This window comes from Ursus arctos, unplaced genomic scaffold (genome assembly GCF_023065955.2).
Source record: "Ursus arctos isolate Adak ecotype North America unplaced genomic scaffold, UrsArc2.0 scaffold_3, whole genome shotgun sequence".
Lineage (NCBI taxonomy): Eukaryota > Metazoa > Chordata > Mammalia > Carnivora > Ursidae > Ursus > Ursus arctos.
Genome location: NW_026622985.1, coordinates 96563428 through 96575591, shown reverse-complemented (window position 1 = coordinate 96575591; position 12164 = coordinate 96563428). Strand labels below are relative to the sequence as shown.

The window sequence follows — 12164 nt, the reverse complement described above, 5'->3', positions numbered from 1 at the left end:
CTGGCAACCTGGGACATGGGCACTGGGCCCTGAGCCCATTCCAGAGACCCTCTGGCTGGGGGCTTCAGGGTTCAAGGGGCTTGGGTTCTCGATGCTGAGGAGCTGTGGGGATTGAGGTGGACTCCTGGGGGGGGTTTTCTAACATGCCTAGGGGCCTGAAAGGTTCCCAGCTAATGCCCTGGAATTACTTCTCACAGTGGCGGGAAGAATCCAGGATGAAGCCTAGTCAAGCTGATCACAGCTCCTTATTTATTTTCTGTAAAGTTTGTATATATGGAGCTATCTGCCTCTGTCCATCTGAGCCCGAGACTGAGGAAGCTGTGTGTTCCCTCCATCTTCAGCCAGAGTTCAGTTCTACCTTCCTGCCTTGTGGTGGGGGCTGTCTCGCCTGTCTGTAGGACAAGGGCATACAAAGAAACAGAATGAAACTGTCACTAGCCTCCTTAGAACCCCTCAGCACGAGCTTCTTCCCCCGTGTAAGCCACCTCCACTTCCCATCCGGGCGCCGCCCACTGTCTACACCTCTAGACCTCATGTCCCGGCACATTTCTTTTCTCTCTCCCCATTAAACAAGGCAAGCTTCTTCACCTCTGCTTTCTTCTCTTCGGGAGAGTTGGCAGACTTCAGAAGAGATTTGCTCCCTTTTGTGTTATATGGGGAAACGCAGTACTTGACCCTAGGTTAGCTGCGGTATGTCCACGCCCCAACTCGGTAGAGGTTACCAGTCCTGTCCGTGACTGGGGCAGTTTGGGGGCTCACCCTTATCACCAATCCTTTTCTGTGCAGAGGACGCAGCAGCAGAATCCATCTCTGGCCCCCTTTGGTATTCCAGATGGGAGGGCCTGGAGTAAGACTCCTTTCCAGTTCTGTTCTCACTGCATTAACTGTGGGGTCTCCTTCTCCCCATCGTCTGGTTCACACAGCCTGGGATACCAGATCCTCTTCGGTTGTAAAATGAGATTGGTGGAGAGGGCCCACTGCAAAGTGTATGGGGCAGGAGTGAACGTGCGATGTTCTGGACGGCTGTGTGCTGTGGGAGGAGCCGCAGAGACGGGGACTGGGAGCTCTGGGGTTGGGATTCTACGATCAAGTGAAGGAATGGCCTTAGTGGACAAAGCAAACATGAGGGTACGAGGCTACCGTGAGTGGAAACAAGACAGACTGAAGTTATTTGCCATTTCCCCCACCTTCACAGAAGGGCTCCTCTCCTGCACCAGCTGTGGAGCGGGGCCGCGGACACTGGGCAAAGAGGTTATTACAGATGCCAGCTGCGGTTGGGAGCATGGTAAGCGGGGAAGAAACATGAGCTGCGTGGAGTCGGGAGGAGAGCCAGGGTAGAGAACAGAGCCACTGAGAAGAACCGGCAGGGCTCTGAGTGGGGCAAGGAGACGCGGGAGGTTAAGGTCAAGGAGGGAAACACAAGCTCAAATACCTGGCCAGTCTCCTAACGGTCCTTAGAAAACTGCTGTTCCCGCTTTCTGGAATGGCGTGCCAGCCACTATTTACTCAAACATCTGCTGCGTGCCTCGTACAAGGAGACAGGCCTTCTGTGGCAGGCCCTTCCTGCTGGCTGGTTTTGGCCACCAAACAGAAAGGACTGGTTATTCACCAGTGTCACAGTCCCCAGCCAGGATGCACGGGTCCAGGGCAGGTCTTCTCTAGTCGGCTACAGTTCAGCAAGGCTTGAAAATTAGGCTAAAAAAATGTAGCCCAGACTCGCCCCACTCCGGATTTAGATTAAGGTGGTCTTTGCCACATAAGGAACCTATGGGGTTAGATTCTTTTTAGGAGAGAAGTCAGGCAGTGGTTGAAGATCACAGGAGCTATTGTCACTTCGGCTGTTGGGAATTCATGTCTACCGGTCTAGGCCTAGAGCAGATGCTCTCTGGCTCTGTGCCCAAGCCGGGGGGGGGGGGGGCAGAGAGAACCAAGGTTCTGATTTACTGTTTTCCTCTGCATTGACCTATGAAGGCTCCTAAACCACACCAGGCAGTATCCAGCCACGGGCGCAGCTGGTTTTCCTTAGGGAAAATAAAGGACGTGATTATTGCTAGTAATTTCTGAGCCCAGGAACCCATTCGTATACAGACCCAAGGCGGTGTTTCGGTTCTACTCTTCTCTTTGGTTAAGGCTCTGTTGGCCTTGCAAAGGGGCGTGGGCCACGAACAGTGCAGTCCGGTTTCCTCTCTGAAGAGCACTTGCTTCTTGCTTGGTTATCTACCTGCACCCAGGCAGGTGCCCACAGGGAGGGCCAGCCCGCCACACCCGCCTCGTTAAGTGTGGCAGAAAACAAGGGCCACCAGCAAAGTGGTTGTAGGAATGGGAAAATAGGCTCCTTGGAGAGCAGAACCTTAACTCGGCAAGTTCTCATCCTTCAAGAAAGGTATAGAGGGGTTTCCCTCAGGTCTTTCTAGGATCAGGGATAGTCAAAGGGAAAAACAGGAGCTCAGGATTCTCCCCCCAGCTTGGTAAGATGGTGGGAATCCAGGTGGCTGTTCTGCCATCGGTGACCTACCTCCTTCCCTTCCCCCAAAAGCAAAGCCTAGACAGGCGTCCCGAGAGAAGTGCTGTCCTAATAATGTCTAGCCACTTACCCTTGTGGTATCCTCAGAATTCTGGTCCTATGCCTTGAGTCTCTCCCTGTCCGTCTGGCTGTGAGAGCTAGTTCCCAGACTCTTAGGAAGGGGGATGATACGTCTGTCCCCTCTTTGGGTGAGCTGTGGCTGGCACCAGGTGTGGCAAGAGGCGACTGGACACCAGCCGGAGGGCAGTGATGGAGGGCCGGGGCGGGGGGCGGTGAGAGGAGGGGAAGGCAGCACAGAGATTCCAGTGGGAAGCACAGAACTCCGAACCTCCTCCAGGGCTCAGGGCCAGTGCTACTGACAAGCTCAAGGAAGTCCCAGAGCACAGACAGGAGGAGACGGCAGCAAAGTAGGGCTAAAGGGTATTTCTGGAAGGGCAGAGATAGAGAAGGGGAGAACAAGGCCACACGCAGTCTGGTTTACTGGCTCATCACACACACACCAGATATGTACACAAACATAAATAGTCCAATGTACAAATTTACACGGGACTCACAGATCACCTCCTCGTCTCTTTCCTCCAGCACCCCCCAGCCTGTGCCCTATCCGTCCAGGCTCCATTTTAGGACGAAGGCTTGCAGGGGGCTGGCAGTAGAAGGTAGGAAACTGGAGGAGGGAGAGGTCCTGCTCCCCTCTCCTCACAGGTACCTCCAAAGGGTCCTGTCCCTTTTCAGTGGCACCCTAGGGCAGAGGGCTAGAATAGCTCCACTCCCTCTCTGCTGCAAATCCCAGAGGTCTCCTCTGGTCCCTCTGTCTCTGCCATTTAACTCTTCTCTTATTTGACTCTTCATTTCCTCTCCTTCTTCCTTTTTGCACATCCCTGCTTCTCAGTCTCTGTGTCTGGCTCCCCCCAGTGCCTGTAGGGAGGAGGGGCCCCAGGCCACGGAGTCCTTCTGGCCCCTCTGCCCTCTTCGCGGGCCTTATAGAAGGCTAGGACTCCGGTGCAGCTCAGCAGAGGTGTTGGTGCCATTGGCAGGCTCTCTGTTGGGGGTAGGTGCTAAGCCACAGCCCTCTCCGGGGCAGCCGTGCTGGATCAAGATGTCTGCGCACTCCTGGCTGCCGGCCCGACGAGCGTAGGCCAGTGGAGTCAGGCCCCGGGCGTCCCGGCTCCTCACATCCACCCCATACTGCAGAAGAAAGCACATTTTCACAGTTGGCATGACGTGGCAAGAATGGTAGGGGTTCTTGGGGAAAAAAGGAGAGGTGGCTTTCAAAGGGCCAGAGCAAAAAGGAGATTGGATAGGTCAGGGGAGCGCTCGAGGGTGGGACTGGAAAGGCCAGGAGGGAGCCCACGACTCACCCAGATGAGCAGTTGTGTGAAGACGACATTGGCCATGGCACTGGAGAGATGGAGAGCCGTCCGCCCGTCGCCATCCCCGTAGGTCTCGTTCACCTCCTCCTTGGACCCATGTGCCAGAAGCATCACCAGCAGCCGCAGGTCGTCCTCCACCACGGCCCGGAGCAGCTGCTGGCCCAGCGGCACGTCCGAGCTCGGCAGCGGGGCCAGGAAGAGTTTCTGTTCGTACTTGGCCCGTATCCAGCGCTCCTTCTCCTCTCTGCAACCACAGGTCCATCAAGGCATGAGCCAAGGAAGGGCCCGAGCCAACGGGCAGGGGCCGGGGAGGGTGGTCAGGGAATGACACAAACACCCCAAAGGGGAATAGGAAGAAACAGAGAAAGTGTAGGACAGAGCAGTGATGAGAAGAGCCTAAGAAATGGACGGCGTACAGCGGGTAACGCAAAGGGGGTGGAAGAAGCTGAAAGGAAAGAAAACTGAAGGGAGCCCCCTTGGGGGCAGCAGGGACGTAGGGGCTGAGAGGGTAGCAAGATTCCAGGCAGGGCTCCCGTGGTAGCTTATCTGGCCCTGCCGGAACAAAGGGGGTGGGGGGCCTCCACCAGGGGCCCATGCACTATCCTATCTCCCACCCATTCTCCCCATCTCGGAGCTCGGTCGAGGGCCTTCACGCCACAGAGCGATAGGGCCCTGCGCATGCGCCTCCTGCTGGCCCCTGACCTGCTGATAAGGCTCAGAAAGGGCCTCTTGTTATGAGGAGCCTGAGTGACAGGCAGGGAGGGGGAGGGGCACCCCAAGGGGCCAACTGCCAAGCAGAGCAACGGCCACTTTTAACCCTTTGAGCACGGCTGTAGCCACTCGGCCGGCCGCCCTAGCTTCCCCATAACAGAGCACCAACGCCCCCTCCCTCTCTGGCCAGCTTCAGGGCCCCCCCAGCCACTCACCTGCAGGCATCAGGCCCGGGCTTGGCATAGCCATCCAGGGCCCCCTCCCAGACGCTGTTGGCCAGGGCATTGCCCATCGCGGTCATGACAGCCAGCAGCTCAGGTGGCCAATCATCGAGGTCTAGGGAGCGGACCCGGGACAGGTGAGCCCCCAGATGTCGGTGGGTCCCTGAGCACTCAATGCACATCAGGGCACCCAGGTTCAAGCTGGCCCAGTCTGGATCTAGGAGGAGAGGAAGCATCGTGAGGTCCATGGGCAACCAGAGCGAGACCACCAGGGAAGTCCTCTCCCCCGTCCTCCTTCAGGGCCAGCGCAAGCCCCTCGTAGAGCTTTCTCTAAGCCTCCCCAACCCCAGCCCTGCTGGCCTTCGTACTCACTGGGGGCATCGCAGTCGATACAGAAGCTGTTGCCGCGAACGGTGCGGACGGCCTGCACGGCCAGAGCCGCGTTCTGGTTCCCCAGTCGAGTCTGAGCCATGGGAGAGACAAGGGGTGGCCAGTCAGTCGTAAGGCCACCTTGGGTCCCACCCCAACGGGGCCTCCGTGCCAACCTTGTCCTTGGCGCTGCGGCAGCCCTGCAGGCTGGCGAGGATCTGGGCCTGCACGCTCTGGACCCACAGCTCCCGCTCCTCTGCGGTTGAGGCCTCGAAGTGCCACGTCTGCCCAGTGAGGGACACGACCACAAACTCGAACGACTCCTCTGCCTCTGTGGGAGACGGGGGTGTTTACCACGGTCAGGGCAGGGCGCCCTGCCGCACACACAGCCGGGGCCGCGCCACTGCACAACTCCGCGCGCCTGCTTTCCCGGCGACAGTCTCCTCTCTCCCCCATCCCCGGCCCCAAGGGCCACGCTCCTGGGCCAACTTGCAGGCGTGCAGAGGAGCCCTCCAACCCTGGTCCTAACCACCTGTGGAGCCTGGGTGAAGAGAGGGGGTGCAAGGTTTTCGCCTCCCTGGCACCGCCAAGAACGGGTCTGGCGTTCAGAGTGGGGTGCTTCCTGGAGGAACGAGCGGAGTGTCTGGACCAGGATGCAGCGGGGCGCTAGGAGGCGATGCTGGGGAGGGTGGGGGAAGGCGGGTGTGGGCACCATCCGTACATGTCAGCTGCAGCCGCCTCATTTTGCAGCTCATTAAACCCAATATTCCTGACGGCGTCAGCGTGGGGCTCCTGGGAGCCGGCCCCTCCCCCACTACCCTGGCACAGATAGGCAGGAAGGACAAGTGGATGGCGAGAGAAGGAGAGGCTCTCCGCACAAACTGGGATGTGTGAGCAGACAGGGACCTGCGGCCAGCTCCAGTGACAAGCACCGTGGGCTGGACTGTGACCCCGAGCAACGTGGTGAAGCTGTTCCAAGCTCTGCTTCCCTCAGGCCCACAGGAGACGGCCTCACGAATCTCACTGCCAACGGTCACCACCCCGTGGGTGAGCCATTCCTAACGAGCGGCGTGAAGGTGGCGCGGGGGCTGCCGAGAGGACCCGGGGGCCTGTGGGGAGGCGCCACGCGGAGCTAGAGGCAAAGGCCTGAGTCACGGGCCCTACCCAGGGCAGCCCCTGGACGTCTTCCTGCTCTACGGGCACCCTCAACAGGAGCTGCGTCCTGGAAGAATGCTGGCGCCCCCTCCTTCCCCAGGCTCCACCCTTCCACCTCACCTTGCTTTCAAGCCCATCTCCGAACCACAGAATCGCCCTCCTGGGTGGGGACTCGGCTCCCTGGTACAGGTGGACTCCATGCCCTGAGCGCTACGCACCTCTACCCCACAGGGAGGCTGGGAAAGGGAGCTCTTCCCCACGGAGGCCGTCTCCACCCTCCTGCCACACCCCTACCCCTGGCAATCGCAGCAGAAGCGAGACACTGTGCGCCAATATAGGTCAAACTTGTCTGGGAGCGAAAGACTCCGACCACTGAGAAGAGGGACATGTTGAGGGTACTTCGGAGAAATCAGAGAAGGAGTGCTATGATTAACACCAGATTAGGAGAAAGGCCCTATGGAAAAATGTCTGAGGAGCTGGAACTCCTTAGCCTAAAGACGAGTCAGGAGAGACTTAGCCAGTTTCCACACACGTATTAAGCACCTGTTATACGCCCAGCACTCATTAAGCTCAATGGGGGATACAAGAGACACAGAAAACATAGGTCCTGCCCACAAGTTCTGGAACAGCCACTGGAATAGCCACCTGCTGTCTTTTCCTTCTATGAGGAATAAAAAAAAGGCTCACGTTTGAGTAGCAAGGGTTTAAATAGGCAGAAGAAAGAGCTTTTCTAAGATACTAGGTCTAGATTACCCAAGGAAGTCGTGGAACTCTGGTTACTGCTACTTGTCACAAAGCACTTACTCTAAAACGGAGAAGATGGTGTCAGGTCTGGAGTACTGTCCCCGAGTCCCACAGCCCACCTCCTGTGCCCCGGTTTCCCTGTAGGTCCCCCTAACCTTCAGCAGCACTGCTGGGGCCGTCTGGTCGGGGGGTCCCGGTGCTCTTTTTCCGCCGGTGCTTCTTCCGGATGGAGTGGGGAGATGGGGGAGGCTCCAGCTTGGGGCTGGAACTGAGCACCTCAGCTGGGCCACTGGCTGGTGAGGGGAGAGTTGGAGAAGTGTGGGAAGAGGGGAGGGTGGGGGGCAGAGCACAAGACCTGCCTAGTGCCACCGGCAGCTCCACCCTGAACCGCAGCTGGGCTGCCCTGGGAGAGCCCGGGGAGGGGGCTGCCCAGCCTGTCCCAATCCCAAAGCTTCCCCAGCCTCGGAGGAGGAGCAGGAGGAGAGAGGAGAGTGTGGGGAACTCAGGCAGAGCAGGATAGAGGCGAGGAGGGATGGCTGGCTAGGGCTTCGGCAGCCCGGAGGGGTGGAAGGCGGCCCAGGGAACTCACAGGGAGCTGAAGCCCCAGCAGCTCCGCACCAAATTTATCCTCAATCACACTCCCCGCTCCTCACAATTAATAGCAGAATTAGAAACAATCAGGGAGCTGCCTAATTACTGTCAATTAGAGCGCGCTAATCAAGCTCCCGTCTCCCACACCCCGCCCGGCGCTCGCCACTAAATGTCAAACTTCATTAGAGGCAGACGCGCTCCCTCCCTCCCTGCCTTCCTCCTTCCAGACTCAACACAGGGGCCCCACCAAGGCCAGCGCGGGCCAGGATGGCGACTCTGGGAAGCGCCCTCAGCTCCCCTTCTCAAGCCCTCCACAGTCACTCCCTCCAGGGAGGCTCGGACTTGGATCAGGAGGTGGGGAGATTCCCTGTGCCGAGAGCACCCAGTTCCTTCCTGCAGTCAGAGCTCACACTGGGGGTTAGTGCTTCTGGGGGATGGGGGCCTGTGAAGGGTTTGGGGGAGGCACATCCGGGAAGAGAGCTGATGGGCCCAGTGGGAGGAAAAGTGGGAGGAGCAGGTCTGCCTGGGCTGCCACACCCCACCCCCTGGCTTCTGACGGGACAAGGTGCACCCTGAGTCTCCTCCGCCCGCCACACCCTGACCTAGGAGAGGACGGCAGTGCTGTTTCCCTTTTAGTCCGCAGCACTGCGGAGGGGATCTGGGGCCGAAGGAGATGGGTGAGAGTAAGCTGGGGGAAGACGGGTGTGTGTTTGTGTGTGTGTGTGTGTGTGTGTGTGTGTACACACGTGCGTGCACGCTGAAGAGGCAGGGAGAAAAAATAAAGGGAAGGAAGAGTTGAGATGTGAGAGCAAGGCACAAAAATGGACGAAAGGGGAAGAAAACGTCAGACGAGCCAAGGAAAGTTAAGAGGAGGATGGGATGTCAGAGAAGGTAGAATTTTTGACCAGCTAGACAGGATGGGGCCTCAGCCCACTGGAGGCGGCACGGGTGGGAAAACTACCTTCCTGGATCCTGGATCTTATCTCTAGGAACCCCCTCTCCGTGGCAGGCAGGTTGCCGCCTTCAAAACGTGTTTAAAGCCCCAGCCTCCGACCTCCCTCCTCAGCCGCTTCCCTGTCCCCCCCGCGGTGAGGCTGATGAGCTGGCTGCGCGGGGGGCTGATGGGGAGCTGAGCCGCCACCAGCACTGCCTAGGGACAGCCGGGGGTGGGCAGACAAGCCGTGGAGGGAAGGGCTCTGGCACCAGCCACCAGCAGGGCCTGGGGGCAGCAAAGGGGAAAAGGGGCAGGAAGCCGCCTTCGGCCGCTGGAGAGGGACAGAGGCCCACGCCGTCTCTCAGACCCTGCACGGGCCCTGCAGCACTGCCCTGCGCGACAAGCCCTAGCAGGCGCTGCTGGGGGCCTCTGTGTCGCTTGGCCTGGGCTCCATCCCAACACAGCCTCCCAGGCTGCGGACGCTCCCTGGCTGCCCTCCTCTGTGTGGCTCAACAGGGTCCTGCGTACCTGGGGGCAGGGCATCACTCCACTGGTCGGCGCTGGACACGGAGCAGGAGCGCTGGTGCAGACCCTCAGGGCGAGGGCCAGCCCAGGCCGGGTTGCTGGCCAAGTAGGGGGCACCTGGGGGCGGGGGGGAAGGGTCAGACTGGGAAGGGAGGCTGGGGACGAGTACAGACTTCCCTGAATGATGCTACAGGCAGAACTTGAGAAATTCTAGCAGAAGACTGACCCCAAATGAGGGATTTACCAGGCAATGCGCCAGGCTTACTGGAGAACGAGAGGCCTCGCCCGGGGCCCCCCCAACACCTCAGGAGGCAGCTGGTCTCACATCACACCCTCTCCATGAAGAGTGCGTAAACTTCTGTCCCCTTCCTGTGAGCTGGAAGAGGGGGGCACAGGGTGCTGACACCCCCTCCGCACAGCACTCCTTGTCTGGCCATCGTCCCCAGGCCCTTCCTCTCCGGATCAGGCCCCTGCACCCCACATTCCAGTCCACAAATGCCATTTGCTTTGCCTCAGCTTTGGTGCCATTCTGACGAGAAATAAGTGTATCAGATTCAAGTAATTATGTCTAATTAGTATTAGTAATTATCCTGTTGGGCTGGAGAAAATTAATCTTTCGTTTCCCATCAGGGAAGAATGGCAGAGCCAAGGGGAACCAAAGGCTCCAGGAGCGCCAGGGCCCGGGCAGGCAGTGCCACCTGCGCCCTCCGAACGGTCCTGCCTCCCTCCCCAAGCACTGAGTCCCTTGCACAGAGCCCACAGGACAGCCACGGGGCCTCAGAGGCCATGACAATTAAGGGGCCTCCACTGCCCTCTCACGTCAGCCCGCATCAGGACGGAGACCGAGGCGGCAAGGGCAGTGGTGGTGGGGAGTCAGGACAGGTGGGCCGAACGCGAGGTGTCGGAACTGAACGCGAAAGGGCGGGCCAGGTGCCGCACGGAGGCAGAGACAGACCTGGGGCTGGATGAGGTGGGAGAGAGCAGGCGGCACACTCAGCCTCAAACCAGTCCTGGGAGGACATGGGTGGAGTCTCTGGAAGCCTAGGGATGGAAGCTCTGGGCGGAAGCCACTAGAAGGTAAAGCAACAGGCCAGACATCCCTAATGCTCTGGGGGCAGTACGGTGCCGAAAGGTGGAAGGCAAGTTTTGTGTTTCTCTCGTATTCGTCATAACACCCAAGGCAGGACCAGACACAAAGTAAGTGCTTACGAGTATCCGTGTGGTGCCGACACTGCCCTCTAGTCTACCCATTTCCAGTCCCCTCAAGGCAACGTGCTGGTACTTCTTCAGAACCCCAGCCCCCTCGCACTCTGGCCTTACAGGTCCCTGCCAACTTGGCCTTCCTCAGGGTCCCCTGGGCTCCCTGGCAGGAGACCTTCCAGAGCGGCAGATGCAGTTCCGAAATTCTCAGAGACCTTGCTTCTCCCCACCCCTGTCCTGCTTCCATCCCCTCCTGGGTTCCAAATCTTATCCCTGCCTCATCCCGAGCCCCACCCAAAGCCATCACAGGCCCCACTTCCTCCCCAAGCCCCCCAACTCAAAACCCCGAGGGAGGGAAAGTGCTTTCCCTTTTCTTTGTTAATTCTCCCCTCATTACGCCTGCAATCCCACAATCAGTGTGCACTGTAATTGTCGAATTTGATGCTAATGATTAATGAATTAAACATGGAGCCATCAATTAGTCCTCGGAGGATAATTCTGCATAAAGCAGCGGATAATGTAATTACAGTAACAAAGATAATGAGATGTTAACATCGCCCGGTGAGCGGGAGACATGTGTGCGTGTGCATGAGGTCGGCGCCAGCGTGCGGTGGAGGGGACACGGGCTCGGGTAAATGCCCATCCATGTGTTCTGGGGATGCTGGCGAGCGTCCGGGGGTGAGTGCACCATGTGTCTCTTCACATGCACTTCTGCCCCCAAGGGAAGGCTATGAGGGCCCGGGACTGTGACAGGACAGAGTGTCTTACTGTTTCTCTCCCTTTGGGGAAAAGCCCAGTCCCGCTACCTGACTTCAAGGAAAGGCTCCCCCCCACCCTTCAGTGTAGCGGTACTTCCTCCTCCTCCATAGGAAACGAGAAACCCCCCGCCAGACCACAGGCTGCCTCTCACTGTGCGCGTGCAGTTCTGGGAGAGCGCAGGGCCCCGGCTGACCCCCGGCCCTGCACACCAGTGATTTCCCAGCAGCCCTGACCTAGCGCTCTGCACGGAGCGCCGAGGACTGCATGGGGCCTACCGTTCTTGCCATTCGACCCCTCCCCCAGTGCACCCCACAGGAGGCTCTCAGCACTGCCCCCCCCGACCCCGTGATGGGTGGGTGCCTTTCTCGTTATCGTCCTTCCTTCCCTTAGTCCACTGGCGCTCTCCCTCTGCACAATTCAAGCGCTTCTCTCTGAGCTCGGGGTGGCTTAGAGGATAAAATATGGTTTTCAAGTCAGGCACACTCCGGTTCAAACCCAGCTCTACCACTGACCGTGGACTTTTACAGCCACGTTACTGAATCTCGCTGAGCCTTTGTTTGCTTGTCCATCAAATGAGGATAATCTCAACTCCACGGAGCTGCCGAACGGGCCTGACCTAGAGAACACCTACGGCACCTGGCGCGCATCGCAATCAGCACATGGCAGCCCCTCCCCGCACCTCCGATTGGTCAGCCGGGGCTGAACCAAGGCCACAGGGCCAGGGTGCCAAGCGATCACGTGCCTCCAACAAGGAGCACACTCGGGGCCATCGTCTGACCTTCTCTGGACCTGGAGTTGCTCAATGCAGGTCCTATCAGCATTTTGAGGGTGGCAGTTCTTCGGGGTCCGTTCCATCCACTCCGGGGACTTAGTACCCGGCCCCCTGTCCACTCAATGCCTGCAGCAGCCTACGACTGTGATAAGCAGGGCACCCCCTGGGGCAGGGACACAGTGGCAGCCCCTGGGAGGGCAGGACAGGGTCAGCTATTTCTGGGTCCAAGGAAAAGGAGATCCAATCCCCTAGGACAACGTCTGGGATAGTGAAGTCTTGGGAATAAGGG

General features: G+C 58.8%; 1 protein-coding gene across 3 annotated transcripts in view; it reads right to left on the bottom strand.

The window, feature by feature from the left end:
- Positions 1-2986: 2986 nt before the first annotated feature.
- The window catches only part of AGAP3 (ArfGAP with GTPase domain, ankyrin repeat and PH domain 3), a 53360-nt gene continuing 44182 nt past the window's right edge, over positions 2987-12164 (bottom strand). For 2 of the 3 annotated variants that reach the window (XM_026479170.4, XM_048212958.2), the window contains 7 exons: positions 9148-9261; positions 7250-7387; positions 5372-5526; positions 5199-5289; positions 4821-5043; positions 3883-4138; positions 2987-3709 (listed from right to left, as the gene is read on the bottom strand). In XM_026479170.4, the coding sequence (XP_026334955.2) occupies positions 3503-3709; positions 3883-4138; positions 4821-5043; positions 5199-5289; positions 5372-5526; positions 7250-7387; positions 9148-9261 (1184 nt within the window). In that variant the 3' untranslated portion in view covers positions 2987-3502. The remainder of the gene's footprint in view (positions 3710-3882; positions 4139-4820; positions 5044-5198; positions 5290-5371; positions 5527-7249; positions 7388-9147; positions 9262-12164) is intronic. The other variant, XM_048212959.2, reaches the window with a different exon arrangement.